This window comes from Lissotriton vulgaris, chromosome 11, assembly GCF_964263255.1.
Source record: "Lissotriton vulgaris chromosome 11, aLisVul1.2, whole genome shotgun sequence".
Taxonomy (NCBI): domain Eukaryota; kingdom Metazoa; phylum Chordata; class Amphibia; order Caudata; family Salamandridae; genus Lissotriton; species Lissotriton vulgaris.
In genome coordinates this window covers 1071999933-1072015838 of record NC_141699.1, presented here as the reverse complement: position 1 = coordinate 1072015838, position 15906 = coordinate 1071999933, and the positions used below count along the sequence as shown (strand labels likewise).

General features: G+C 42.5%; 1 protein-coding gene across 2 annotated transcripts in view; it reads left to right on the top strand.

Annotated features, from left to right (window-relative positions):
- The window catches only part of LOC147684117 (cytochrome P450 2J2-like), a 104117-nt gene that overhangs the window by 84412 nt on the left and 3799 nt on the right, over positions 1–15906 (top strand). For both annotated transcript variants that reach the window (XM_086944487.1, XM_086944486.1), the window contains exon 8: positions 7183–7324. In XM_086944487.1, coding sequence (XP_086800613.1) covers positions 7183–7324 — 142 coding nt within the window. The remainder of the gene's footprint in view (positions 1–7182; positions 7325–15906) is intronic.

Sequence of the window (15906 nt, the reverse complement as noted above, 5' to 3'; positions counted from 1 at the left end):
CAAGCACTTGCCAATCTATTGTTTTGTTCCTAGTTAAAATGAAACCTCTGTTTTATTTGTCATGTCCAGTCACCATTGCAGTAGGGTTTAAGCAGATGGTGGGAAAAGTGAGTAGCAGGAGCTCTACCTCACCCACCTTAAATCGGTGAACCTTGTGTTATGTCCATGTACATCCCATGGAGAGTGATCATGGTATACTGTGTTTATGGCTCCATATCTGGCCTAGTAGTTGAGTAAGTCTACCAAGAAAACATCCCTAGTGGTGGAAGGTTTGTAACAAAGGAGCAAAGGAGTATGCAGGGTAAAAGCCACACTTTCTGACCTCAAAGGTGTAGTGTCATCTTTCGAGGTGCAGAGTTCTAGCAACTCAGGAGATTGAATGGTATTTGGGGGATGAGATACCACATGTTTCATTGTCAATGGTCTGTCGATTGCTGGGGCAATAACAGTTTCTTCAGTGCCCTCATTTGGCTTTGTAACGTGATCTGATTGAAATAATTTCCAGTGGACCTGGCACCTTATCAAGGATCATAACCAATGATTTAAGACCTGAGTTCAACTCTGGCGTATGCCTTCAGAGATGGAGTCTATAGGGGATACTGTGACCTCTTGAGGTGATTACTGCATTGGCACCTAGGGCCTGACATACAAAGATAACTTACCACTTTGACTAACTTCCACTTTTCAGTAAGTTTACTACTTTTTGGCTGTTCACAAACTCAGAGTCTAAATTTACTCCTAAAGTGTAATTTACATTTCCCCACCAAATGTAAGAGCCCTGGGAGCCATACACTTTTGAGTAATTTACACTTTTGAGTAAGCTTACCACTATTTACAGAATCTGAGGCTAAAACGACTTCAAAAGTGTATATTACGCTTAGGCAGGAAGCGATCTCCTGAACCACTGCCTGCTTACCCGGTTGGCCATAGCCTACATCCACGCAGCGGAGGCTGTTGCTTCTGAACGTGATAATGGATATCAGTTCCTTTGAAATATCAGTATCCAATCGATGTTTTGCAAACCACAAGGAGGAGGCCAGCCCTTTCATGCCTCCTTTTAATTGTGAATTACAAGGAGTATCAATCTGTAGTTTGTGAGTCGCTTGTAGATGTGTAATTGATCATGTATCTTTAGTATGCTGTAACTTTAGTTTTTATGGTCGCAAAGCCTATGATTTCATTCATCACCCGCTTTGTTACTGCAAAATACTTTTGTACATTGGGCATTATTTTTCTTACATGTTTTCATGCTGTGATCGTGACAGTTTGCCCATAAAGTCCCAAATAATTCAGTTTGAGTTACCCCGAGCCATGTTGCAGATAGTGAGAGTTAACCTCCTTCTTGGGAACTGGGCAATTCACAACCGCTACGACTAATGCACTAAATATAGGGTATTATTAGCTGTGTACATATAGCAGGAAGTACAGCCTGTTACAGAAGAGTTCAGTCAAAATTCCTAAGGTGAGCAGGAGCCCATAGCAGTCTGGAATGCATGGTGCAGAGTGGCTTCTAAGTACTTTCACACTTGTCTTGTATGTCAGTGGCCTTTCAATGAAAATATTTTAATGATTACAAACCCACAGAGACATCTGTGCCATGTTACATGTTTGAAAATGGCCCTCTCTGCAGGGTTCCTCCCAAACATGTTTCCTTACCCTCCACTTTTTGCTGAATTTGTTTTTGTTGGCCTTGGAACTTTGAGCACTTTACCACTGCTAACCAGTGCTAAAGCGCGTGTGCTCTCTCCTCTGAGCATGATAACATTGTCTCACACCCAACGGACACACCCACTTAAGTAGACCTTTAATGATGTCTCAGGCTTGTCATTACAGATAAGTCACCCCTAGGGTAGGTGCTGGTCAGCCCAGAGGGCAAGTTGCAATGTACTTGAACATTAGGACATGTACTTTCAAGTTTTACATCTCCTGGTAATGAAAAACTCAAACATTCGTTTTTCACTACTGCAAGGCTTATATCTCCCATAGGATAACATTGGGATTACCTTATCACATTTTATAACTGTAATTTCTGAATTGGAGGATATAAGGGATCAAAGTTTGTTGTCTCTGGAATCACAATTTAAAATGAAAACTTATGGTGTAATCAGCTTTTTAAATTGCAATTCTGAAAATGCCACTTTTAGAAAGTTGGCAATTTCTTGCTTTAGCCATTTGGTGCTGGTAGCCTGTCTCACATGTCCGGGTGTAGTTGACAGTTGGGCTTTATGTATTCATGCTAGTCAGCCACACCCAGTGGGAGCTTAGGTGAATCTCAATGGGCCATCCCTGGTAGGATGGGAGGGTGGAGATGGCACAGTCTCACTTACACTTGAACAGGCTGTGTCCTGTCCACACACAAAGGACTTCATACCCCCTATAGTGAGTATGGAGCCAGGTCAGGAAATGAGGACTTCTGTGCACTTCAAAGGCACAACTCGGTTTAAGTACTGGACCACAGACACCACCACTGCTTTACACTTCTGGACCTGTGGATAACCTGCCAGGAAGTAGGGCTGCCACTCTGCTGGACTGCAGTCTTCTGGACTCCTGCTTTGCTGTTCTGATCTGCTGCCTGTGGCCCTCTTGCCTGGGTGAGAAGGACTGGACCTGCATCACTTGAACCCAGAACCCAAAGTGACTCCAAGGGCAAGTAGGCTAACCGCCTGGAAAAAACCTACATGCATCTGCACCTGGACTCTGGCATCAGTGAGTCTGCCCTGCCAAGTGGTGCCACCCCAGTTCTGGACCCCCTTGGAATTGGGCACAAGGTGCTTACCAGTGGAATGGACACATCTACTCTGCTATGCAATGCATCACAGAGCAGGACTGACGCATCTCCTCGGCTGAGCAGTGCATCCCAGAGCAGAACCAACGCATCGCTGCTGCTGTGTGAATTGGCGGAGTGACAAAAGACTTGCTTTGCAGCTGCCTCCTGCATCTTAGCACCAGTGTTACCTTGAGGAAACATGGATTTATGAAGCTGTATGAAACCTTGAGTTGCTTAACTGCAGGATGAAGTCTTCCCTCTATTGTCCTCAGCTTGTTTCAGCTTGGCAGTGGTGGGATGCATGAAGGTTGTAAGGCTCTTCACTCCTCCAGTACACTGTTTAGTGACAGGCCAGATAAACTGCTGAAAGACACCTGTGCAATAATGACACACACTCTCAGGCTTGTGATATTGTCAATGGATGGAAGATTAAGGTCAGTGAATGGGGTCAAAGCCAGGTTTGAGGTTACAAGTTAAGACTAATCAATGTTTGATATATATGTTTCAAAGAAGGTGGGAAATGTTTCATTAAGTTGTTCTGAGATGTAGAGTACGAACCTGAGAAGGTCCTGCTGTGCCAAATCACAAAGAATTGATTCAGCTCACTGTGATGCCACCTCAGGTGAATCTCACAGATCATCACATGCAGTGTCACACATTTCCAGGCGTTCTCTGGAAGCCTCAGTGAATTGGGTACTGAATGCAAGAATTAAGTCCACGTTTGTTTTATCTCACTAATCTGGTGTGTATTTCTCTGAGGGTAGAGGCTTAGTCACAGGTCAACGTCTACACCAGCCAAGTAACATACAAAGGTTGCAAAGTGTATAACAGATGCTTATGTTCCTCCTGAAACCTGTACCCTTGATGCGATCAACATAACAAGATCATGTTGTTCCTTTTAGGGCACTGTCCCTCTGCAGGGGTTTACTCGATGAGGAAAAGAGATCTAAGCCTCCTTTCTGCTTCCCAGACTTTTCCAATGTTTTCTTTGTTAGGATTGTAATTATGAAATGATTTGCTAATGTCTAGCACTGGCTACTACTAGAGTCCCCGTCTTAGTTGACTTATGTTGACACAGGTGCCCTCACTGGTTCGCAGTGCCATTTTTTTCATTTTGATCCGCTGTTAAAGGTATGCGTATGTTGCCCGAAACTGCTCCACTTTCGTAGATGTGCCTTATCCCTAGCAGGATACCTGACTCTTTGCCACTTTTTGAAATGTTGTTTGTTAATGTTAATGTTAAAAGAATTATAAAGTGCAAACAAATGACCAGAGGCGTCTAGGCGCTGCTAGGTTACAGAGATGGCCAGCAAAATTAAAACATGAACAGCCATATCTTCAATTCCTTGGGAAAGGACTAAAGGTCAGGCATTGACCTGGGATCACTGACATAATATAGAATGACAAAATATAGACTTACCAAAATATAGTCACCAAAATATAGAATGCCAAAATATCGAATTCCTATCTACAAACAGGTAAGTACAAAAATATCGAATCCAAAATATAGTCTGTAAAAAATATAGACAGTCAAAATATCGAATTTTTTTAAATGTCTTAAAAGTAATTTAAAATTAATGAAATAATAAATATAATTAACTAAAACATACTTAAAAATACTCAAATAACCTTAAAATTAAGATATAATTAATTTAAGTTATTAATAAAAAATATACAATATTTTACAGTAGGATAGCAGGAGGGTAACATTTAATATTACCACTCCAGTGAGTGCAACAGTAGGGAAAGCGTTGGATAGCGTAGGGGTAAAAAACACTATTCCCACTCCAGTGAGTGCAACAGTAGGGAAAGCGTTGGATAGCGTAGGGGTACAAAATACTATTCCCACTCCAGAGTGCAACAGTAGGGAAAGCGTTGGATAGCATAGGGGTAAAAATTACTATTCACACTCCAGAGAGTGCAACAGTAGGGAAAGCGTTGGATAGCGTAGGGGTAACAAATACTATTCCCACTCCAGTGAGTGCAACAGTAGGGAAAGCGTTGGATAGCGTAAGGGTAAAATTTACTATTCCCACTCCAGAGAGTGCAACAGTAGGGAAAGCGTTGGATAGCGGGAGGGTAAAAAATACTATTCCCACTCCAGTGAGTGCAACAGTAGGGAAAGCGTTGGATAGCGTAGGGGTACAAAATACTATTCCCACTCCAGAGTGCAACAGTAGGGAAAGCGTTGGATAGCATAGGGGTAAAAATTACTATTCACACTCCAGAGAGTGCAACAGTAGGGAAAGCGTTGGATAGCGTAGGGGTAACAAATACTATTCCCACTCCAGTGAGTGCAACAGTAGGGAAAGCGTTGGATAGCGGGAGGGTAAAAAATACTATTCCCACTCCAGTGAGTGCAACAGTAGGGAAAGCGTTGGATAGCGTAGGGGTAAAAAATACTATTCCCACTCTAGAGTGCAACAGTAGGGAAAGCGTTGGATAGTGTAGGGGTAAAAATTACTATTCCCACTCCAGAGAGTGCAACAGTAGGGAAAGCGTTGGATAGCGTAGGGGTAAAAAATACTATTCCCACTCCAGAGAGTGCAACAGTAGAGAAAGCGTTGGATAGCGGGAGGGTGAAAATTACTATTCCCACTCCAGTGAGTTTAACAGTAGGGAAAGTAATGATTTAATATATTATTAAAAATTAATTAAATATCAATACCAATAAAACATTAATTGAAATTAATAACCAATTTAATATTATGTAATAATTAATTAGAAATACAACTACATATTAGTTATAAAAAATTAATAACCTATTCATAATTATTTAACAACTAATTAATTTTCAATAACAAAAACTAATTAATAATAAAAATAATACCAATTAAAAATTAACAGTAAATTAATTATCAATACACAAAAAGTATTTTTAATATGTAATTAATTACAATTACATTACTTCCCACCCTATTCCCCTATAAACCCACATCCCACTACAGAAAATACATTAATACAATTATCATAATTAACAAATATTTAATTAATACAAAATAATTACCAATTAATAAGAATGAATTGCCAATTAATAGAAATTAACTACCAATTAAAAATTAATTAACAGTACATTTAAACTCAATACCAATAAATGAAAAAAATTATTTACTTAATTACAATTAAATTACTTCCCACCCTATTCCCCTATAAACCCACAACCCGCTACAGAAAATAAATTTAGAAAATTAACATAATTAACAATTAATCAATTAATACAAATTAATTGGCAATTAATAAAAATTATTTACCAATTAAAAAATAACAATACATTCAAAATGAATACCAATAAATAAATAAAAATATTTTATTAATAACAATTAAATTACTTCCCACCCTATTCCCCTATAAACCCACAACACGCTACAGAATTAAATTACGCAAAAATTAAATAACATAAAATTCATTACTTAAAATACATTAAACATACATTACAAAAATTAATATACACTTTTCACACATATACTAACATACAAAACACTTTAAAAAAATTGATATTATTAAAAAATCGATATATTTAATGCCTATGTTGTATACTTCGATATTTTGACTTCTATATTTTGAAAATCGATATTACTTACCTTAAATTCGATATTTTTAACCACTATATTGTGTCCATTCGATATTTTGTCCATTCTATATTTTTACTTCGATATTATGTCCATGCTATATTTTGGAATCAATATTATGACTGTTTACCATTGACCTGATATGCAGGGGAGGGTGCTCCACATTTTTGAGGCCCCTGTCACAAATATCCTACCGCTCCATGAGGTGCGATTTATTTTAGGAACAATGTACTTGAAGGGAGGAGCTTCTCCGCATGATACCACTTGAACCTGTCTTTAAGAACATTTGGTCCAAGATTGTGCAAAGCCCTAAAGGTGTTACAAAGGGGTTTGAAGCTAACTCTCTGATTGGAAGACAATGAAGCTCATGTAAAGAGTTTAGGAATTCCCAACCAAAGCCATCCACAGCATTTTGAAGGAACTGAAGCCTGTGAACTGCACTTGCATGTTAAGGTAGAGTCCGTTGCACTAATCCAGTTTTGACAGCATCAAGGCTTTCACTACTATTTTCTGTAGAGATGTTAGAGATGTAAGGGAGGATCTTTTTCACTAACTTTAGTGTATAAAAGGAAGCAGAGATCGTCGAATTTGCTTGATCCACAAAGACAAGCTTGTTATCCACGAGAACACCCAAATTCTTTACCTTCTTGACTGGTGAAAGCAAGGGACCAAGTTCCAGTAGCCAGCAGGATGGTGTCCTAAATGAGTTATCCCTTCTAAAAAGAGGACCTCCGTCTTGCTGGAGTTTAATTTTAGACAAAAACATTTGTCTAATTTACTATATTGCTATAAAGTTCAACAAACCACTAAAAGATCAAAGTATTTCTCATAGTTTTTTCTTTGCAGGGTGCATCTGTTCAACCAAATATATCCTCTGTCCTGAATGATCCTGAGCAATGGGAGACACCGGCCCAATTCAACCCTCACCACTTCCTAGACAAAGAAGGCAACTTTGTAAACAGAGCGGCATTCCTACCTTTTGGTGCAGGTAATTCTTCCACAGCTCTCCAGTCAGGAGGGATGCATGGCTTCATGAATGATTGGGTGCAGGATGAATAAATCTGTTTGTTTATTACCTATTTATTTACTTTTTCCTATAGCAGCGCTTTACCACAAACGCATGGGTGAGCTCAACAAATAACTTGCAAACACACGGAGTACAGAGTAACCAGCAAGAACAAGTGGGGGAGAGAAGAGAGTGTAGGGGGCAAAATAGGTGTTTTTTTAGAAGCTCCATGAAGGTGAGTAAGGCAGATTGTAGAAGGGTTGTAGGAGGTACTTGCAGCTCCAGAGAAAGTTGATTTAGTGCTAGAGATGGATCAGTGACAGAATATCAGAAAAACAAATATCGTGTGGACAGAATATTGTGTCAAAAATATGAAGGACAAGAATATTGAGAGCATAAGTTCAAATAGCTAAGTATAAATGTATTTTTGTTATATCCAAATCTACATACCTTGAAGATATATATATATATATATAGTGAACAAGGCGGCAACGCCGAAACGCGTCTAAGCAGATACTGACTGAATAAATCGAGTTTGGATTCAGATTCATGGTGTCAGCGCCTTCTTCTTATCGGATAAGTTTGGCAAGACTTGATATATATATATATATATATATATATATATATATATATATATATATATATATATATATATATATATATATATATATAATATATATATATATATAGTAAAACTTTATTCACCTGTAGAAACTTACCTTCACAATATTCTTGTCCTCGATATTTTTGACACAATATTTTGTCCCACGATATTTGTGTGTCCGATAATTTGTCCAAACACCGCTAGAGTTGTGTTTAAGGCAGCAAATCCCCTCTTCACCTCACCAGAGTTGATAAGGAGAGTTACAAGATGAGGAGGGGGCTTCAGGTCGCTGCCTTGTTGGCGAGGCATCCAATTTTGTATTGGATTTTTGAATGAAGAGCCAATAGTGTTCCCTCGGGACTGGAGTCACGTGATCAGATTTTTTTGCTGAGGTGACCAGGCAGACAGTTGAAAGAATGATAGATTCACAAAGGCGGGATAAGCTGTTGGGAGCACCAAAAGTACTGCATTTGCATAGTCGAGGCAGGAGATGATCAGTTTATAGACCACAATTCTTTGTAGATTAGGGGTCAGTTGAAGATTTATGTGTTCAGGGTGTAAAGAAAGTAATTAGGTGACTGCACTAGTGGGAAACAGCCATTACAACGCAACTTTCACAACGCACTACCATTACAACGAAACTTTTACAACGCAGGATCCATTACAACGCATGACATTACAACGCATGCCATTACAATGCAGATGCTATTACAACGCATGCCATTACAACGTAAGTATGGGTAAGTATTTAATTTAATTTTACCCCTACACTATCCAACACTTACCCTACTATTACACCCACTGGAGTTAGAATAGTAATTTTAACCCCTACACTATTCAACACTTACCCTACTATTACTCTCCCCTGGAGTTAGAATAGTAATTTAAGCCCCTACACTATCCAACATTTACACTACTATTACATTCCCATTATTTAAAATTAAAAAAAAATACTTACCCATTCTTACGTTGTAATGGCATGCGTTGTAATAGCATCTGCGTTGTAAGGGCATGCGTTGTAATGGCATGCGTTGTAATGGATCCTGCGTTGTAAATTTTCGTTGTAATGGTATGCGTTGTGAATGTATGTGTTGTAACGTCATACATTCGCACTAGTTTATTGATGCACAGGATAAGGGCTAGGGAGCTGAGCATGATGAAACAGAGGGATTTTATAGTAGGCGAGATAAGATATTGAGAGAGCATTTGTTTTAGGGTGCTGGTGATTCCTGCATTTGCTGCCCTGCGACGGCCACATGTAAGAGCAGGGGGAGCCAGCCGCCACCCCCTTGCTATGCCACTGGGATTAGCGCATGTATATAGATCATGAATATCAACAAGGGGTGGCCTCAGTTCACTGCAGCTGTACTTCATTTCATGTGTGTACAGTGGTGCACACAGTGCCGGCTTTAGGGTGGCAGGTGTGGTGCAGTGCACCAGGCGCCAAGCCAAGGGGTGCCATAGGTGCTCCGAAATCGGCACTGGTCGCAGTACTCATAAGCCTATACTGTTGTCTTCCTTTCAATTTCATGACTTTGTTCCTCTTAAAAATCAGAAATAGACAACAACGTGAACAGATCATGCAGTCATGGATGACACAGTCTTGTAGCCGTCCCGTGCGTTGCAGTGAATTAAGGCCCTCATTTATGAAAAGTGACGCATCGCTGCGAGAAAACAGCGATGTGTCACTTTTCATTGCACCCTCCTTGTGACACCAATAATGTGTCATATTTACAGTATGATGCATCATGTCGCAAGGAGTTACAGATACGTCAGTATTTCTGCCGTATCTGTAGGCGCAAAAATTACGTATTGGTGGAGTTTGTGACAAAAGCGACGCAACTCCAGCAATGGCTCATTACACATGTGCAAGACCCATGTTAAATGTGCTTGCGTCAGTCTTACACCTGCCATGAGGTAGGCGTAAGATAGTGGCGCATTTGTGTCCTAGAAGTGGCGCAGTGAAATCTAACAGATTTCATGGTGTCACTTCTACAATACTTCTGTGCGTCGGAACGCCCCCCCTGCATACATTATACCTGGCGCAGGTATGATGTAGTGCAGGGGTTTACAAAGTGACGCATCTAACTAGAGGCGTCCCTTTGTTAATATGGCGCAACATGGCGCATTGTTTACACCAATGGTGCATCACAATAAGTGACGCACCAGCGGCGCAAACGTTTTGCAAAGGCCCCTTCCTGCTGGTGAGTTTAATTGATTTCGACATTGGCAGTGGCACGGAGGCCTCATCAGCATATAAAGGTCAGATTGGCTGATCAACAGCAATTGATCTTTAAAGTAGACAGACACTGAAAGACCCTCAAAAAATGAATACAGACCATAATAGAAAAAGGTCTATTTAAGTACTGTGCTCTGACTTTTGCACAACTATAAGTGCATCTATTTCTGCACATCAACTACTGCTTTATCACTTCATTAAGTAAATTGATGAAGGAACGTAGTGTAAAGGGTGCAGGTTAACCCTTAGTATAGGCCGCACAGACACTGGGTACGAGTCTTGCCAAAGAACCACAAGCTATTCTCGGTCCTTTATTTATACCATTCGACCGAGCCCAGTCTCCTGGGTGAGTGTGCCAGACAATGTATAGTGTAGGCCGGGGGGCACTATACATCCCTTCCAACCTTATTGATGTAAAACAACAAATGAAAATAAACAAAAGTATGATGGCATTTAGCAGTCAATCCTTTCTTTCAGCCACTATAGATGCCACATGCAAAGTCTTGTAGACGTTGACTGGGGGCTGGGTTGGGACGCAGTCCATATCTTCCACTACCTCAATGTCCTTTTGGCTTATGGAGCTATTGTCCAAGTTGTTTTCAGAGTCCAATTGTTTCGATTCAGGGCTTTTGGCCATTTCTGGATTATTTATTGCAGTCTCACTAGACAAGTTGGTCTCTGACCACTCAATCTCCTCAGTTTCTTCTCGCTCACAATGTCCTTCTTGTCTAGGACCTGTCGCTTGACCGGACATCTGAGATCTGACTTTTTAAAACCATGAAATGTTCCTGGACACAGTCACTTCTCTCTTCGCTGTTATCATGGTTCCCTGTACAACTACGATTTCCCATTTCTCCTTCTCATAGGGGGTGCAATACTTCCAACCCGGGTGATGATCAATTGGTCACACACTCTCAAGTGTTGGACCACTGCATCTTGATCTTTGCTAGCCCTTTCTTCTGTGGCTTTCCATTTGTCTTGAGCCACCTGTACATTGATGACATCGGGTTCCCGGCACAAGCTGGCTGGCAGCACATCTTGCGTTCTGTATCATGATCAGATAATTAGGGGGACACTAGATGTACTGTGATTAGTCTGCCAATATGCTCTGAGGAACTGGTATAAACAGCACTCAATGTCTTCACCCAGGCCCCCCCAACCAATTTGGAGTGGTCTGTTTAGTGTCCTCATAAAACGCTCTGCTTCACCATTTGCCTGTGCCATTGGGGAGTTATCTTTCTGTGCCTTATGTTCAATTCTTGCAAGTAATCCTGAAATTCCTGTCCATGAAACAGGGGTCAGTTATATGTTTTTAATCTCATCTGGGAGGCCTAATGGTGCAAAGATCTTCTCTAGGGCTGGCCTGACATTAGCAAATGACGTAGACATCACTAACTCCACTGCTGGATACTCTGAATGACTGTCAATGAGTACCATGGTCAGTCTTCCACCCGTGAAACTTCCAAAATCCATGTTGACTGACAACTAGGGTTGCATCACTACTTCTTCTGTGGGCAATGGCGCCACTGGGGGGGTCCTCACTTTTGATGGCACCACCTCTTACTTTTTCATCAACCATCTTGTCCATTCCTGAAAACCATACTTTGTGTCGTAGGCGAGCCTTGGTTTTACCAATCCCTTGATGCCCTGGTGTGCCAATTCCACTGTTCAGGCCCAAAACTTTCTGGGAACTACAATTTGCTGGCCTCTCACCAGCGGACCTTCAGCACTCACACTCAATTCATCGCGTACATTCCACATCTGGGTCATGACGGATTGATCTTCCACTGTCAGCACCTTGATGCCATCCAGAAAGATTCTTCATCCCGGTTCTTGAGGGCGTCCTTCACTTTCTGTATCCTGCTATCTTTCACCGTTGCTCAAAGGATCTCCGTTATTGAGAGCGCTACTGGCCGTGCCACCTTTACAACATCTTCATGAATGTCTCTGTGCTTAAATTCGCTTCTTGATCAAGGATGATGTTTGACCACACCGGGTGATGGGACAACTAGTCAGATGAATTGTTTGTGCCAGGCCTGTAAGCCACTTCAAATTTATACTGTTGAAGTTGAACTGCCCACGGCTCAATCCTCGGCGGTCGATTACAGGCAGTGCTAGTGAACAGAGGAACTATCGGCTTGTGATCCATCCCCAATATGAATTTCTGTCCACACAAATAGAGAGGAAAGTGCTGGCATGCCCATCGTATTGGTAGAGCCTCCCTTTTGATCTGGGTGCAGCACATTTCCTCTTCTGTGAGCACCTGGCTGGTGTATACAAGTGGCACCCACCTGCCAGCACTTTTCTCATTGCCCCCAAGCCCACTGGACTTGCTTCAACCACCAGTTCTGTTTTCTTTTGAGGACTGAAATATGCCATGGTACCATCATGCAAGAGTGCCTCCTTCACAGCCTTGAACAACTGCGCTGCTTCTCCAGTCCACTCCTACTGTCTGTCATGCTTAGTTACAGCCCTTATTGTTTCTGATAGTCACTAATATCAGAATGAATCATCCACAATAATTAGCCAACACCTAGAAACCTTCAGACCTCAGTTAGATTTCGAGGTACATCAGTCAATTTGATAGCTTCCACTTTCTGGGTATCAACTTGGAGGCACTTGTTTGAAAAGTGACATCCCAAAAATTCCACAGAGTTACTGTAAGATAGACACTTTTGACGATGAAGTGTCAGGCCACCTTTCGCCAGGCATTGTAGTGCGGCTCTCAACATCACATGATGCTCTTCCAAAGTTTTAGAGAAGATCAAAATATTGTCAGATACATTGATCACCCCTACTAAACTTGATAGGGTTTCTCGTATTACTTCTTGGAACACCTCAGCAGCTTAGGACATCCCAAAGCTGAGCCTGCAATATTGTCACAACCTCGAGTGGATAAAAAATTTTGTGATATATCTACTTGCTTCGTCGAGTAACAGTTGATAATATCCTGCATTCAAGTCAATTTTGTGAGAACCATTGAGCGCCGTTTAAATCTGCTACGATTTCATCCACTGTGGGTATGATATGTCTTTCACAGCGAATTGCTCTATTAGGTAAGCTCATGTCAACACTAAGGGGGTTATTAGGATGACGGGCGGACTGTGTCCGCCCGCCATCCTGTCGGAATTCGGGACCGCCCGCCATAAGGGCGGGGGTCCCGTGGGGGGTATTAGGATGTGCCCGCCACAGTGGCAGGCACATCCTGAATTTTTAGCATTGTGGCGGGCGTGCTCTCTGCACCGCCCGCCACAATGCTAAAAATGCATTTCAGCATTTGCATTAACAATTAACATTTGTTAATGCAAATGAAGGGGGGTACCACAGGTGTGCACCCCCCACCTATACTTCAAGACCGCATACCTTTTTGTGGCGTCATCGCCGCCGCGGAAAGGCACCTAACAACAACCATCATAATATGGCTGGCGGTGTCTGATAGACACCGCCACCATATTATTCCTTTTCCGCCCCGGCCGCAAGGTGACCGGGGCAGAAAAGCGGCGGACGGTCTTTCCGTCCGCCGAGGTCCCCCACGCCATACTAATATGGCGGGGGGGAAACTACTGTGGATGTCGGGCGGATTGCCCCCGCCAGGCTGGCGTTGGCTACCACCAGCCTGGAGGGGGCAATCCGCCCGACATCATAATGGGCCCCATAGTCTTATAGCCCGAGGTTGCTTCAGCTTTGGGGCAATCACAAGCGTAGATACCCAAGGGGTGGGCCCTGATACTTTTTCAATGACTCCCAACTGTTACAGCTTTTCCAACTGTTCCTCCACTCGTCGCAGAAGGAAGGAGACTTTTCTATGTCGTAATGCCACTGGACGTATGGCTTTGTTAATGTGCAGCTTGACCATTTCTCATTTCAAACATCCTAAGCCATTAAGTAAGTTTGGAAAGTCTGCCAAAATAGCCTCAGCATTCGACTGATGAATTTAACTAGCGAAGAAAACTAACCCCAAATCCTCAGCAATATGGCACCTTACAAGAGTCCCTGTATCTCTTTTGGTCTCATGAAACTACTGAGCACTATCTTTCTTCACTCTCAGCTAACATTTCAATTGTTCCTTGCAGGGAAATTGGACCCTGTCCCCCATATGTGTAAATCTTGGCCTTGGTCGGTACCAGCTTAGGGCGTGGAGTCAGCTTCCGAAACTGCATGTCGTCCATCACATTCACCAAAGCCACTGTATCAATCAAAGCTGATATCCTGACACCTTCAATGGTGATATGGCACAGGGGAGGCGGTATTTTCTGCTGCTTCTTATGCACAACAAGGGAGATTGTGAATATTTCTTCGTCCTCATCATCTACCACACAGCCCCCTTGAGGGCCTTGTGGTCTGATTGAGTGTCGCCATCTTCATCATCTTCTGTCATAGCCAGGAGTCTGAGAGTGGGCTGACCCAGTCTACAAGATCCTGAGCCAGTCGTGCTACTAGCGCTACGGCATACTTGTGCAAAATGGTTCCGCTGGCCACACTTGAGATGGGTTCCCCCTGCAACGGGCAACCACTTGACAACTTTGCATGGCCCCTCAGGAGCCACAGGACTTCTCACCTAACTTTGAACCGCTTGTCTGGCCGACCCTGACCAGTCTGTGTTGAATGTTTCTACTTTCTCTTTCTTGACCTTTGTCATTCTTGGAGATGACACCCCTGCAGCACCTCATGCCAGAGCCACTCCCATATCTTCTGCTCTACTATCCGCTAATTCATGTGACCTTGCTAGGATCAGTATTTCATCATGAGATATTCCAGGATGGAGCATTATCAACTTTCTCAAATTCAAGGACCTGTATCCTTGTATGATTTGTGCTCTGATCTTATCCAGCCGGTCAATAGTAGTACACGTGCTGGCGAGCCTTCTAAGGCGTACGTAGAAAGCATCAACTGATTAATTCCCCTGCTGCCCGACCTGCCTCAACCCAAACCTCTCATAATCAGGAATTAACTGTGGGTCAAATTACCTGTTGAGCACGGCCGCCACTGCATCGAAGGCACTGTTGCTCCTAGTATTCGATAGGTTGTCAAACATGTCATAGAGTTCATCACCACCCATGTGAAGCATCATGGAGCGCTTTGCAGCATTATCAGTCTCTCGTGTTGCGCAAAAGTAATTGTCCAACCTCCCCAACCACTGTCACTGTCTGCCAATTGACTGGAAGGTGGGATCGCCACCACTGGTGCATGCACACCGTGTTGATGCATGGGCGGAGCATCCATCTGGCGCGAAGAGCCAGCACTCTCAATGGGTGTTGTTGACATTGCTATACTGAGTCCACTGAGTACGCTGGGGGCACCTCCCTCTAGGCTATGCACTCGACTTCACCCCCAGCAAGTTGGCCTCTTGCTTCTCTGGCGTCTTGCACTGCTGTTTCACCACTTACACAGGGACACAGGATTGGTGTATTGAAGACCTCTCACCTCTTTTATCTGTTCAGCAACTTGCACGCTGAGTCCCCACTGCCGGGTTCGAGTCTCAGCAACATCGCTCAACATCCTGTGATTCTGGGCAAATCACTTAATCTCCCTGTGCCTAAAAATGAATGTTTCCTTGTGTAAGGGAACTGGTGCTCGTGTAAAGCACTCTGAGACCCAATACCTTCGGGTCAAGTTCGCACTATAGAAAACTGTAAAAAAACAAAAAGATTACCCGGGTTAAATATTGAAGGAGGAGTGGAATAAGAATTGAGCAACACCACATGAGATATGGAATCCTGG